The 15,694-nt window shown below is 37.5% G+C and overlaps 1 protein-coding gene across 5 annotated transcripts in view; it reads left to right on the top strand.

The window, feature by feature from the left end:
* Positions 1-15,694, top strand: part of dph6 (diphthamine biosynthesis 6) — a 280,799-nt gene that overhangs the window by 181,027 nt on the left and 84,078 nt on the right. For 4 of the 5 annotated variants that reach the window (XM_072266984.1, XM_072266992.1, XM_072267005.1 and 1 more), the window contains one exon: positions 8,149-8,394. The exons of the other annotated variant lie outside the window; for it this stretch is intronic. In XM_072266984.1, the coding sequence (XP_072123085.1) occupies positions 8,149-8,394 (246 nt within the window). The remainder of the gene's footprint in view (positions 1-8,148; positions 8,395-15,694) is intronic. 5 annotated transcript variants of the gene reach the window in all.

Consider the following 15,694-nt stretch of genomic DNA (forward strand, 5'->3'; position numbering starts at 1 on the left):
TTATTCTAGTTTTACTTTCTTTACACAAATTTCTGTCGATAGTAATTTTTTCCTGGAGATTATTGATATTTACATTTCTTCCTGATCGTCATTTTCCCTGCCTTCTTTCTGCCTTCCAGTCCTTGATACCTTCCTGCCTCCCTTCCTCACTCACTTCCTTCCTCCTTTTCTTCTTTATTACACTCCCTTCTTCCTCCTTTCTCCAGTCCTTCCTCCTCTCCCATCCTTGACACTTATTGATTGAGAAGTAAGATGTTGGTCTTTTTGTTCATCAAGACTCAGTTGGCTGTTGACCTTGCCATTCTGTTCCCAGCTTTCACCACCAGCATTTGAACATAGGTCTCCAGTTGTATAGTCAAATTCCATACAAGAGTAGCTCATGAACTCTGCACAAGAACTTTTTCACCCATTCAATTACAAATGGAAATTTTAATACTGAATCAGATTGTTTACTTCTATCATATTTGGTCAAAATAGATGATTTTTTACCTTGATTGACTTGTAAAATAAGTAGATATTACAGGCATTACAGGTAAACTGCTGAGTTTAATAAAAGAAAAGTATCTGAATGCTAAATGGGTGAAGGCTTTGAAAATTGAGGCCTCTTAATGAAAAACATGATTTGATTTTCGCAAGCTTCAACCACGGCTGCCTCATTAAAAACATATTACCCAAGAGCTGTAGAAACTGGTTGTTTAATTATACTAATTATTAATTTCTGAATCGGAAGCTATTGAATTAAGGTAATTTTAGTTTGCATTTCATTTACTAAATTTAGTCTTCTGAGTGGAGTAAAGTATAGTCATTCACAACACATTGAGCTTGTGTGTGATTATGAATTGTAATCTTGATCACTGTTTATTCTGTTTCAGATTGCCTTAATGTAATGAGAAAAAATAAAATAAATAGTTGTATATGCAGCCACTAACATACTAATGGAACCGGAAGAGCTTGGATTATTTACCAATGAGGATACAAATTTAGCATCCCTAATCTTGTTATAAAGAGACTTTCTAACCTTGTGTATCAGTTATGGGTTCTTTGCCTGAGGTTCTAATTGATCCAGCCATTGAGGTCTACCTAAGGTCAGAAGGTTACATGGCTTTGCAGAGGCCAGCAATTAGCACATTGTCACTTGTGGTTATTTACATTGGCAGCATCTTGTAAGCAAGTATTTGACTGACAGGTCAACAGGTCAATGGGTCTTATGTGAACCTGTGACCTATTGGGATAGCAGGGATAACTCAAACTGCTTGCAGCATTAATAAGATACATTTTAATTTGTTACTGATTAAACCATTACCCTTGAAAAGCAGGTGTTTTACGCATGTTATTTGAGAAGAGGATAATATAATTTTTAAAGATACACACACGCGCACACACGGTAAGAGTGAATTTCAAATACCTCAGTGGGAAAAAGATCAACAGAAACAAATATTGTTTCCCTTGTACAAAGTTCTTTTCTGGAAATGGCCAGTTAAAGAAGCACTATTTCAATGATCAGGATGTCTAATAATGAAATCTGCAGGTCATTTTGCATTTCATCACAGATTGTTATCTTTTGAATGTTTGGAGAAGAGGGGATAGGCCAAGAGGGTGAAGTGAGCCTGTTATAAGAGTAAATTTAGCACAGCATCGGTTGGAAGAAAGGAACGGGAAGAAATATCTTACACCTATTCAATATTTACCAACAACAACTAAGTCAAGTATATGCAAGTATACGTAGGAGCAATTATATGTAAACAAGTGTAGGGCACTCAGAATTCTTTAAAATCAGGGCCAATACAGTTCTAATATCCACTTTACCTTCCTAACTACTCTCAGTAACCTTTCATTTCCTTGCTTTTCAAGAATCTATCTAATACTGCCTTAAAAATATTCTGCATTTGTTTCCACTGCCCTTTGAGAAAGCGGCAAAGATCTTGAGAGAAAGACCAACTCCTATATGGGAGAAAAGATTTTGGCTCAATTAATTCATGATATGTGAATTAACTATTATCTAGCTCATTAAGCTGTATCTGTCTTCTCAGGTGATGGGAGTGGCTTTTCCTGTGCCAGGTCTAAATCTGAACAGGATCAGTGACAGATTCCCCAATTTAAAGTTCCTGATAGTTTTCAGTTCACACTCGTCTGCTGCCCAGAGAGCATCGACAAGAAATTACCAATGAAGAGTAGCAACAACATGAAAGCTTCAGTGGTGTCAGTATTTCTTTGTATAATCTAGCCCATCTTTTTTACATCCGTTATTTCTAAGTATTTACAGCATCGAGCTAAATTATTTACTACAAGTTACAGCTGGAAATAGAAAAAGTGTGTCACAAGGAAAACGTCAAGATAATTATGGGGGATTTTAATATAAAAATGGATTGGGAAAGTCAGGAAGGTACTGGATCTCAGGAGAGGGCATTTGTAGAATGCCTAAGGGATGGCTTTTAGGAGCAGCTTGTCCATAAGCCCACCAGGGGATTGGCTGTTTTGGATTGGGTGCTGTGTAATGAACCTGAGGTGATTCGGGAGCTGGAGGTAATGGAACCCCTTGAAAGTAGTGATCATAATATGATTGAGTTCAGTTTCAAATTTGAAAAGGAGAAGCTGGTATTAGGTGTATCGATATTTCAGTGGAACAAAGGAAATTATATTGGTATGAGAGAGGAACTGGCCCAAGTCGATTGGAAAAGTAAGCTAGATGGAGGGACGGTAGAGCAGAATTGGATGAAATTCCTACAAGAAATAAGGAAAGTGCAGGAAAAATATATTCCAAGAAAAAAGAAAATCATGAATGGAAAAATGGCACAAATGTGGCTAACGAGAGAGGTTAAGGCTAAAATAAAAGCAAAAGAGACAGTGTACAAGGAAGCAAAAATTAGTGGGGAAACTGAGGACTGGACGACTTTTAAAAACTTACAGAAGGAAACGAAGAAAGTCATTAGGAAAGAAAAGAAGAATTATGAAAGGAAGTTGGCAATTAACATAAAAAAGGATACTAAGAGTTTTTTTTTAAATATATAAAGAGTAAAAGAGTGACATGGGTAAATATAGGACCAATTGAAAATGATGCTGGAGAAATTATAATGGGTAACAAAGAGATGGCAGAGGAACTACATGAGTATTTTGCATCAGTCTTCACAGTGGAAGACATTAGCAACATACCTGATAGCCAGAGGTCTCAGAGAATAGAATTAGGTACAGTCAAGATTACTAGAGAGAAGGTGCTTGAGAAGCTAAATGGACTAAGAATGGATAAGTCTCCCGGACCAGATGAGGTGCACCCATGGGTACTGAAGGAGGTGGCTTTGGAGATTGTGGAGGCATTGGAAATGATCCTCCAGGAATCAATAGACTCTGGCATGATTCCGGAGGACTGGAAGGTCGCAAATGTAGTTCCGCTGTTTAAGAAAGGAGGGAGGCAGCAAAAAGAAAATTACAGACCTATTAGTCTGACATCAGTAGTTGGAAGGTTTATTAGAGTCGATCCTCAAGGACAAAGTTATAAAATACCTCGAGGTACATGACAAGATAGGCCCAAGCCAGCATGGCTTCATGAAGGGAAGATCCTGCCTCACCAACCTATTGGAATTTTTTGAGGTAATCTCAAATAAGATTGACGAGGGAGAGGTTGTGGATGTTGTGTATTTGGATTTTCAAAAGGCCTTCGATAAGGTGCCACATAAGAGGCTACTTAATAAGATGAGAGCCAATGGAATTACAGGAAATATATTGGAATGGGTGGAGCATTGGCTGATAGGCAGAAAGCAAAGGGTGGGAATAAAGGATCCTATTCTGATTGGTTGCCGGTTACTAGTAGTGTTCTGCACAGGTCGGTGTTGGGGCCGCTTCTTTTTACAATGTATATCGATGATTTAGATTATGGATTAAATGGTTTTGTGGCTATGTTTGCGGATGACACCAAGATAGGTGGAGGACCAGAAAGTGTTGAAGAAACAGAAAGGTTGCAGGGTGACTTGGTCAGTTTAGAAGAGTGAGCAAAGAAATGGCAGATGAGTTGCAATGTTGAGAAATGTGCAGTTGTACATTTTGGAAGAAGAAATAATCGGGCAGATTATTATTTAGATGGGGAGAAAATTCAAAAATTGGAAGTGCAAAGGGACTTGGGGGTCCTCGTGCAGGATACGCTGAAGGTTAACTAACTAGGTTGGATCGGCAGTAAGGAAAGCGAATGCTATGTTGGCATTCATTTCAAGAGGAATAGTGTATAAGAGTAAGGAGGTGTTGATGAGGCTCTATGGGGCACTGGTGAGACCTCATTTGGAATACTGTGTGCAGTTTTGGGCCCCCTATCTTAGAAGGGATGTACTGATGTTGGAGAGAGTTCAGAGAAGATTTACGAGGATGATTCTTGGAATGCAGGGGCTAACATATGAGGAGCGTTTGTTGGCTCTTGAACTGTATTCAGTACAGTATAGAAGAATGAGAGGGGATCTCATAGAAACATTTCGAATGTTGAAAGGGTTGGACAGAGTAGATGTGGAAAGGCTGCTTCCCTTGGTGGGTGAGTCCAGGACAAGAGGCCACAGTCTTAGAATTAGAGAGTACCCATTTAAAACAGAGATGAGGAGGCATTTTTTTAGCCAAAGGGTTGTGGATTTATGGAATTCGTTGCCACATACAGCTGTGGAGGCCCGATCATTGAGGGTGCTTAAGCAGGAGATTGACAGGTATCTAATTAGTCAGGGTATCAAGGGATATGGGGAAAAAGCCGGAAATTGGAACTAGATGGGAGAGTAGTTTAGCTCATGGTGGAGCAGACTCGATGGGCCGAATAGCCTACTTCTGCTCCTTTGCCTTGTGATCTTGATCGAAACATGCTCAGTGGCTAAGCAATACTGTGTTGATGCTGGTGTCCCACATTACCACCACCTTTTGCTCCTCAGCTAAAGATAGTAAAATATCCTCTAATATTGTGTCAAATGAATCATGCTCTTCAATACATCCCTACTTTTGCCTCACCATTCCCTGTGGTGGTGCATTCCACCTTCAAACACTGTCTGCCTGAAGACATTTTTTTGCAATTTCCTCACTGACTTATTGTGACTTACGAATATTTGTCCACTGACATTATGTTCGCATTACTTAGTTTCTGATTTGGTGTAACAGATTTAAGTCAACACTTGTATTTAATTAACTTTTTTCTTCCCCAGTGTCTAGTGAATCTTCACATTCTAATAAAGCCCTAACAGACAAACATGCATATATGCACATAATTCTGTCTGCAACTTTGTGTTTGAGATGCATTGCATTGGCAATCTGTGTTCTTTATTATCAGTCTGAAATATCATGCGCCTTGTACATGAGATGACGAGAAATGCAAACAAAAAATTACATTTTTCAGCTATATAGTGTGTACTATGTTTGCTTAGGACTTTCCTTGTACATTTCAACCTTATTCAAAGTTTGGAAAATTAGCCTCAAGAAAATTTCTTGGATCTTTCTTCAGCAAAAAAACAAATTGTTGAATATAGAAGATGGGCACCTATCTCTTGATTATTCAGCTTCACATTTCAGTGAAAGTACTTAAGCAATTTACTTAAAGGTGCACAGGAAATTTTCCCACAGTCATAACTCTTCTTTCTATATACAGTACTGAGCAAAAGTCTTAGGCACATTAAAAATTCTGTAAAATGAACAGGCTTTAGAAAAGTTAAATGAGAAGTTCAAAGAAATATCAAAGAAAAACTATAAAGAGCAGTAAACAGTAAAAAAACTAAATTAAATCTATATTTGGTGTGACCACTCTTTGCCTTTAAAACTGCATCAGTTCTGTTAGGTACACTGTCATGCAGTTTTATAAGAAAATTGGATGGCTGGTTGTTTCAAGCATCTTGGAGAACTTGGCACTGTTCGTCTGCAGACTTTGGCTGTCTTGCTTGATTCTGTCTCTCCAGGTAGTCCCAGACAGCCTCGATGTGGAGACCTGGGCTCTGTAGAGGCCATACCATCTGTCACAGAACTCCATGTTCTTCTTCTCACTGAAGATAGTTCATTATGAACTTGGCCCAGCGTTTTGGGTCATTGTCCTGCAGCAGAATAAAGTTGTGACTGATCAGACACCTCCCTGCTGGTATTGTATGATGGATGAGAATCTGCTTGTACTTCTCAGCATTGAGGATTCCATTAATTCTGATCAGATCACCAACTGCTTTTGCAGAAATGCAGTTCTGCGCCTGCAGGGAACCTTCACCGTGCTTCACTATTAGGTCCAAACACTCATCCATGTAGCGCTCTCCTGCTCTTCTACAGACAAACTTCCTCCTGTTTCATTCAAAAATGTGAAATTTTGAGTTGTCTGTCCAGAGCGCTTGCTGCCATTGTTCAGCACCCCAGTCCTTGCATTTTTGTGCATAGGCGAGACTCATGGCTTTGTTTCCACTTCACAGGAATGCTTTCTTTGGCAAAAACTCCTCCATAAAGACCACTTCTGATAAGACTTCTCCGGACTGTAGAGGGGGCGTACTTGAGTTCCATTGGTTTCTCTGAGTTCAGAGCTGATAGCAGTACTGGTGTTCTTCCAATTTAGAAGGGACGTCAGTTTGATGTATCTCTTTTCTGCAGTTTCCATGTCTAACCACTGCATTTCTAGTCCTCAGTTTGCCTTTTTCTTTGTGCTTCTTCAGAAGAGATTGGTCAGCACATCTTGAAACTCCTGTCTACTGTGAAATGTCTGCTTGGAAGAAACCTTGCGGATACAGGATGACCAGCTTGTGTCTCATTGCTATGTTCACTCTTACCATGATGTAGGAATTTATGATATGAAGATTAAACTGTCACATTTGCCACATCCTCACATTTTAGATCGGTTGTCCTTTGCCCAATTTGATTCCTTCTACACCCATTTGGGTTTCAGTTAATCAGTTTAGTTCATTCAACTTGTTATATAATTGATCATCAGCATCCTGTTTGATATCTTTTTTTTAATCATGCACTGGGCTATATACTAATTTGAAAAGTGGTATATTACTTAGCATGTTACATTCTTCTACAAAATACAAAAAAAATCTAACTTTAAAATTTTTGGAAAATGATTGTTTCGAAATCTAAAATTTACTCTTTTCTACTGACATACTAATGCAGAAGACAAAAAAAACATTTAAAGCAAAATTTATATAAAGCATCTAGGAAACCTAAGACTTTTGCACAGTGCTTTATATCTTGAATAGAAAAATGTGTTTTGCAAAAGAAAAGGTAGGAATAAATAATATTTTGCAAATATTAACACAGTTTTCATTGCTAAAGGATTTGGATGCAAAACATTTTATAGCTCTGTCCGGACTATTGAGCAAAGTTAGCTGCTCTATCAGTGTGCATAAGGTTCCCCACAATATGTACAAAAGTTCTAATGTCATATGTTCATGCATGTATACAAGTACAGAGGTAGAATATCATTCAACAATGTATTTATTATTGAGCACATCTATACAGAGCATTGTCTCAGGAAAAATATCTATCATCAGGGACCCCCAACACCCAGGTCACACGCTCTTCTCGCTACTGCCATCAGGAAGAAGGTACAGGTGCCTCGAGTCACACCACTAGGTTCAGGAACAGTTATTATCCTTCAACCATCAGGCACTTGAATCAAAGGAGAAAACTTCATTCAGTTTCATTTACTACATCACTGAACTGTTTCCACAACCTATGGACTACCTTTCAAGGACTTTTCACTTCACATTCTTGATATTTCTTTCTTATTTATTTATTATTATTTTTTCTTTTTGTATTTGCACAGATTGTTGTCTTTTGCATGCTGATTGAACGCTGAGTTGGTGTGGTCTTTCATTGATTCTGTTATGCTTATTGTTCTATTATAGATTTATTCACTATGCAGGCGAGAAGATGAATCTCAGGGTTGTATATTCTGACATATGTATTTTGATAATAAATTTACTTTGAACTTTAAATGTGGGATGTATTAATAACTGTACCGTAAACCTTAATTCTGGAATTCTGTTAATGGAATCAAACTTTATAAACTGAGTGAAATGGTTATAATGTTAAAAATTGTGTTTATCATGTGCATCAGAAAACTAATTTCTACTCTGAAGTTTTTAGTATAAATCTTTTTGATAGATTTGCTGTTTTCAAACATCTTGTTCTTGGTATCTAGCTCATTAGTTGTATTCATCCTCTTAGATTGGAGATGATATATTTTGTGCGGGTCAGATTGGATTGGTCCCATGCACCATGCAGCTTATCACAGGAGGTATCAAGGCTGAAGCCATACTTTCTCTAAGCCATGTCCAGAAAATTCTTGAAGCAATGAAAAGTGGAACAAAATTAAGCAATGTCTTGCTGGCAAACTGTTACGTCACAGACAAGAAATATATCTCTGTCGTTCAAAATGTCTGGCAAAAGGCATTAAAGGGACACATAGAGGAGGTAAGAATTGGTGTTCCTGTGATTCTTCCACTTGCAAAGTAGTACTCTGAAACAATTCTAAATTTAACTTAAAACCATTTGTGTTTAATATTATTAAAACAAGTCAAATGGCCAAAGCCTAAATCTCAAAATAATTAATTTACTTTGATAGTTCTTTATTAATTAAAGATAGAAAAAATCTTTAGTAATTGTTTTCAGTTGCATCTAATGAAGAATACTGTTTACAGGAAAAAGGAGATAAATGGTCCAGAGATTGAAATCTGTAATGCATGAAAATTATCATAAGTTTGCTGTGATCTTATAATTTTACTGTGATCTTACAATTTTAATACAATTCTTAAAGGTTTCAGACTGTAGATTTGCAGTGTTCTAGGTCCATGAAAAGTTGTTTAGATATAAAAGATAATATTTTGTGAACTGCATTTGAAATCACATAAGCATGTTAAGAATTTGTGCTTTAGATGCTCATTTGAAATTAGCACTTGTTTTTTCAGATTGATTCCTGATTTCCCACCTTATTTGTGTGGTTGTTCTGTTCTTTATAGTTTTCTATCAGAAAGACCATGAAGACACTAGAATTTTCATAATGGCGGGTTCTTAATGACTAATTTGTGAGACTGGATGTCTTTATTTCTTCCCCCTCCCCAATATAATATCTAATGCTTTCACACTATGTTAATGTGCAGTTAAATTCAGGGTCTATTATTTTTCCTGTCTGAAACCGAATGAGTTTAAAATACATTTAAAGCTGAGAACCTCGCTTAAATCCTGAGCACTAAAGCCTAATGTTCTACAACTAATGTGATGCCTTGGGGCAATTTTAAAGGTTTCTTTCATTTAAACTGTGACTCCAAGTCACATCTCATCTGCTAAACTGGAAGTTAAGTTCTAATATTGATCTATGCCAGCAGACCATCGAAAATTATCAGAATCACATTTGCTCAGGTTTTAGTGTGAGACAAGTTCCTCAGGGTATAACATTTAGCCTTGGTATTTTTGATACTGGAAATGAAACAGGGAAATAGTTTGTTCATTCTTACACCTTCATTTAAGCACAAGTATTAGATCTGTTCTTAAAAAGGAAAATTATTCAGTGCATATAACAGGATAAATTGAGAAACCATTCCTCATTGTGGTTCAATTTTGTTTATATCCAGTTAAGATGGGTTCCTGGTTTCAGTATCTTAATATCCTTTCATTCACAATTTCCTTATGTAATGGAAGGAGACTATCTGCATGTTAAGTCTATGCTGGTTTTCACAGTAGTCACATTAATCCTCACTTCTTTCCTTATAATTCCATTCTCACTTACGTGCCCCTTAACCACTCCCTAATCCTTTTACTACCCATTTATACAAGGGATAATTTATTCTTGCCACCTCACCTATCATCCAGGCCTTGGTGGAGGTATTTGTAGAAAATGGAGCGCTCAGGAAAATGCATGCTCTTACTGCAAGAATATGCAGACTCCACACAGACAACCGGAGAACAGGAACAGACCCGGGTTGTTGGAGCTGTGTATTTCAGGATCAAATAAGTTCTACAGTTCAGGAACCCTTGAACAGAATGCGAATTAGTTCTGCCTTCATTCACTGAAACCCAAAAGAGCAACATTTAATTTTTGAATTTCATAATATGGGTAGATGAGAGATAATGCATGCTACAAAAAAGATGTGTGTGTCCTTTGAATTCATTCAAAATTCATGTGGCTCCTTATTAAATAGTCAGCAAGGACATATCTTTGAAACTGCTTTCAGTTTTCATGCCTTCCCTTCAGCAGCAATTATAGTTCTACTCTCTCAGCAACAGTAGAACATACAGTAAATATTGTTCTATTAACTTTCATGACTATGTTGGCTGCAGATTTCACATCTCACGTTAGTATTTCACTTGCTGACTTATTCCATGCTCCAGCGTGTGCTCCCAGAGATTTTCCACATAATATTTTACTGCACTTCAGATTTGGTTGGCAGATGCAAAATGACTACATAACAAGCTGTTGGCCACAAAGGTGCAAGCAAAATTTAGAAGATTGGTGGTACTGTTTGTCCCAAAATGAGTGAAGAAATTACTAAGGCATTTAGAAGCATGTTCTAGGCTAAACTCCATGAGTGCATTTTTACATAGATCACCATTAATCTGAATCTGCTACATATATGGAGAGATTAATTTACACTGACGGTTTCAAACCATTGAAATAAGCTGTAAATGTCATATTACAGGTCAAGAAGTGGAGATTAGATATTGATGCACAGAAACTTGTGCTAAATTGATGCTCCCCATAGAGCCTTTCCATTTTCTTCCATTGCATTGGGGATGAGATTTTGTAATGCATAATACATGCAAAAGGTTGTCCTTATGAATGCCTCGTGGTCCTTCTGAACAGTTGAGCATAGTTACCAGTCATAATTACATGGCATTTATGTGTGTAAATTCACTGGCTTAATGTGCTGTGGATTCAGCTGATTCTTAATTCAGCTATTCGAAACAAAAACACAATTGCAAGTTGTGTAACTGTAATATTGCAGATATCAGGACAGATGAGGGAGTGGACTCCGTGCCTCACTGCAGACTTCACAGAGCACAGAAACAGGTCTTTCTGCCCATCTTGTCCATGCTGGCCTGGGCTTCTGCCTAGTCCTGTCTATCTGCACCCAGACCATAGCCTTGCAGACCACCCTCAACCATGTAACTATCCAATCTATTCAGAATCAGGTTAATATCACTGGCACAGGTCATGAAATACGTTATTTTGCAATGTATGTTGTTATTTGTAAATATTGCAATTGAACCCGCATCTCCAAGTTCTGCTGGCAGCTCATTCCACAGTGATACCACCTCTGAGTGAAGTAAGTTGCCCTTTAGATTCCCCTTAAATATTTCACCATTCACCTATGGCCTCTAGTTCTCGTCTCACCAACATGAGGGGAAAAATCTGCATCCATTCACCCTATCTATACCCCTTATAATTTTGTTATACCTCTAAGAGATCTCCCCTCGCTTTCCCATGCTCCAGGGAATAAAGTCCTAACCTATTTAACCCCTACAACTCAGGTCCTCAAGTCCCAGAAACATCCTTCTAAGTTTTCTTTGCACTCAGAGGAGATTTGGCAAGGTATGGAGTAGTTGGAAAACACCTCCCACACCCCACTTACACAACAGGAAACTGAGGGGGTGTTAGTTGTAAATTGCAGAGAAAAAGAATCACTACTGACAATCACCTCCACAATGGCAGAGTAGGGACTGTCCCCTTAATCAACATCTGTGTGGGTCGTCATCCCGTTTTGTAAGGCCTACTGTCCTGGCTGGAGCACACACTGTTTCTTCATCACAATTGCATGATTTCACATTACAGCTACAATACCAAGCCAGTGACTGATGTCACCCCAGGAGCCTTCTTGTGAAGGCACATCACGTAAAAGGAAGAAAATGTTATATTTTGCATTATTTGCACTCAGTTGTGCTGATTGCATTTAGCAACCAAATTTATGCTATTGCTTATTTGTACCATATACTTGAAAAGTTATTGGCCGATGATTGAGGTTACTTGACCGTTGAAGTACACCAGCAATAAAAACAAGACTGCTGATTTTGCATTATTCCAAATCGTGAATTAGTTTTATGATGTACTGTATGAGTCCCCACCTGCAACCTTGATCAGTATGTTGATAATGTTAAGTTTGCACTATAGTTAGTTTGAATGTGAAATCCCCAGATGCTGACGATTGCGACTTTCACTATTATATTACATTGCAATCATTTTGGCGAGATTCTTCTTTACTGATCACTAGGAGCATTGCTGCAAGCTGCAAGCTGCAAACTACTTCGCTGCAATGTGAGAATTGATGTAAATTCACCTTTTGAAGCTGAGTACTTTTTGATATTCTATAATTATTAAAAGCATAGTTGAATCAGGCATTTTCCATTGCACTAAAACATAAAGTTAGTTAATAATTGACCTTTAAGCTAATTAGAATGCACTTGCACTTTGAAGACTCAATCATTATTACCCAATTAACAATACTTTTCAAAATCAATAAATCTCAAACAAATGTAATCAATTCTAATCCTTCTGCAATACACAGCTTGGTGATTAATGCCACTGTCATCACTGCCAGAAAGTTGCCTGGAAACTGAATGCAGCAACACAACTGGGGACCTAAACACATTTACATGACACTGAAAGTGGAATGTAATTTCTTCCAAAGCCACTTATGTGATCAGATAACATTACTTATTTGCAATTTTGCAGTCATCAAATAGGTATAGAATAGTTAAAGCTTATCTACCTTTATTAATTCATACTTTTGAATTTTACAAGTGGCCTAACTCTTCTAGATAATTAAAGTTGCAGTGGACCGGATAAAAAATGCCAATTATGCATCCCTACTGTATTTTTGAAATAATACCTCCCCATGTTCTGTAATTCAGTTTGTTAACTTTCAATAATTTGGTTAGACAAAATGAAAAATCTTCCATAGAAATGAAGAGTGCCTTATTTGCATTTATGCAAAACCTCACTCACCCCAGAAGATGATTGAACCTTTAAAAAATGTTGCTAATAATTTGATCCTAATTCACTTCTAAAAGATTATTGATTTTGACCATATTTTGGGACTGAAGATGGTCTTTGGAATAGAGGTCTATGTCCCGATGCTACATACATCCAGACGATAAAAATATCTTTACAATATTTTGTTAGCACACATAATTAATTGTACACACCGGATAGTTACCAGGGTGCAACTAGGATTGAAGTTTCTTGGTTGAAATGTCACCCATCCTAGTTAATCTGAATCAGAAAATGCATTAAAAAGTCTTGCAGTGAAAAAAATTGTTCATAAAAATATTTGAGTTGTTGAAGATGTATGTTGTGTGTTTTTGTTTTATTTTTCTGACCAGCAATACAAGCATTTATTTTCTGCACATTATTGTCCCTGTACTGAGGAAGCAGGTTAGAACAGGTGGACATGGAGTTGTATGTAGGCTAGAACAGGTAAGAATTGCAAATTCCCTTGTTTTTGAGCTTAATTCTCTTCAAAGAGGAGGTTCTGAGCTGCCCACAGGGACTTCCTTAGTTACAAATGTCCTGACTTCACACAAATTCTCCCATAGATGTTTAAAGCAGTTTTCAGGCTGATAATAATTACAATAATAAGAAAATGTTTCATGGTATTCATAGATTAATTATGGTAGCACTTGGATGATTATTAAATGGAACGGAAGAATTGTAGCAAGTGTATTTGGAGCAAAATGATTTTGGTAGCTACAGAAAGTCAAAGAAATGAAGCTTATGGATGGTTGTCAAGAATGGAAACCTTATATATCTAGGATGAACCTTCAGTTTGCAGAGTTTTCTGCATTCAGGGGTGGTACTTAGTAAAAAACGAGCTGAATAGAATTAATCTTACCGAATGTTTACACCACCCTATCATCTGAACATACCATAAAATCAAAGAGACATGTTTCTGATGTTCAGACTGGCATGAGAATGGTATAGAAAGATGTAAATGTGACTTAGTTTCAAATTTATGAAGTATGATTTACATTACAACTATAAACCCAAGCTATCAAAAATCTTTAATTGTTGCCTTTCTATGCAGGCTAATTTTCTGTATTAATTGAAAGGGCAATTAAGAATCTGTGTACTTCCCCAATTAGTTTCAGACTCATGTATGGAATTTCTCTTGGGTTTATTTTATGCCAATTATTTTCTGTAACTGGTCATAAATGCACTTCAAGGTTTGCTTCACGGTTGAGTAGTTTCTATGATTGATATAAAATTAGAGCCACTATGTTTATATTCTCAAATCAGTCCTGCAGCTCACTGTACTAAAAATCCAAGCATTGTCCTTCAGCAATAGAATGTAGAAATGGAAACATTGATGTGCTGCTTCCAGTAGGATCACAAATGTAAACCTGCCTTAGATCCCTTCTCAGAGTCAGTGTTATGAGTGGTTGCTGCAATTTCTCCATTTACATCAACATTTAGCATTTCTTGCAATTTAAAAATATACTAATAATTTATTCTTTCTATCAAATGCCCAGCTTCACATTTTCTCACATTATACTCACATCTCTCATCTACTTGTTTGACATATTTACAAATTGTTTGCATCCTACATACAGCTCACTTTACCACCTGACTTTGGATCAGCAGAAAACCTGAATGTGATATGAATTTCAGTTGTGTGTACCTGAGGTCCCAGAACTAAACCCAGTGACATTTTGTTAGTCTACCAGCCTGAAAATAATCCTTGTAATGTTTTGTTTTAGTCTTTCAATCATTTCTCTACCCATGCAAAAATATGAACTCAACCTCAGAACCTTAGTCAACATTTATTTAAAATTTTGCCATATACCTTTTGAAAATCTATATAGATAGGTAGCTATTTTCACTGCTACCTGCTTATTTACCACAAAGTAGAATCCTTAAAATATCTATTGAGTTATCAGAATCTAATGCTTTACTGCATTTCCTGACATAAAACTGTGTTGACTTTATCTGATCATATGGCCATGTTCCAGGTACCCTGTTACGATCTTTTGTTAAAATGGACCTAATAATTTCCTGCACACGGTGTATTATTGATGTTTTGTTTCATTTGCACAGGATGTTGGTAGGACCACAGCTGGAATACAATGTACAGTTTTCGTCCCCTTATTATGAAGTGTGTTTATTTTAATGTAAGGAGTTGTACCGTTTAGCCTACAGTATAATAAGGGACTAATTTATGTTTTAGTAACACGTCATTGAATGTGCTATTAAGTGCATATTGAGCATGCGCTATTAGGCGTGTATTGATCTGTACGTGTGTGCCGATTCCAGTTTTTGAAAGTAAAGAACCATGAACCTTAGCTCCCGTCTCCAGCACTTTTATTAATTGCATTGGTGTGGAGCCAGGCTACATACACAATAAATTGGCGACGAGATTAATGAACCTACAGCTTATCGGAACGCTGGGTTTTAGTTGATAATGGCACTCGGAGGAAGAGCGCAAGGAACAAGCCAAGGAGCGGGAGAAGGAGGCAGAGCAAGGCCGCGAGTCCGAAAGGAAGCAGGAGCACAGCCGGAGTTGGGAAAGTCAGGAGACCAAGAGACACAGCCGCAGCACATCCAGGAGAGACCACAGCCAGTGCTGACCCCCAGGGGCTGAGGGTCTGCCTGCCCAGAAGGGAGATAAAAAGGAACGACACATGCATCTAGACTGAGTGTGCTTGTGGCGCTAGCAAAAAGGACATGTGAGTCAAAAAGAAAACAAGGGGAAAACGGGGCTAAATTAACGTAACAAAGGTGGCG

Source organism: Mobula birostris, chromosome 1 (genome assembly GCF_030028105.1).
Source record: "Mobula birostris isolate sMobBir1 chromosome 1, sMobBir1.hap1, whole genome shotgun sequence".
NCBI lineage: Eukaryota > Metazoa > Chordata > Chondrichthyes > Myliobatiformes > Myliobatidae > Mobula > Mobula birostris.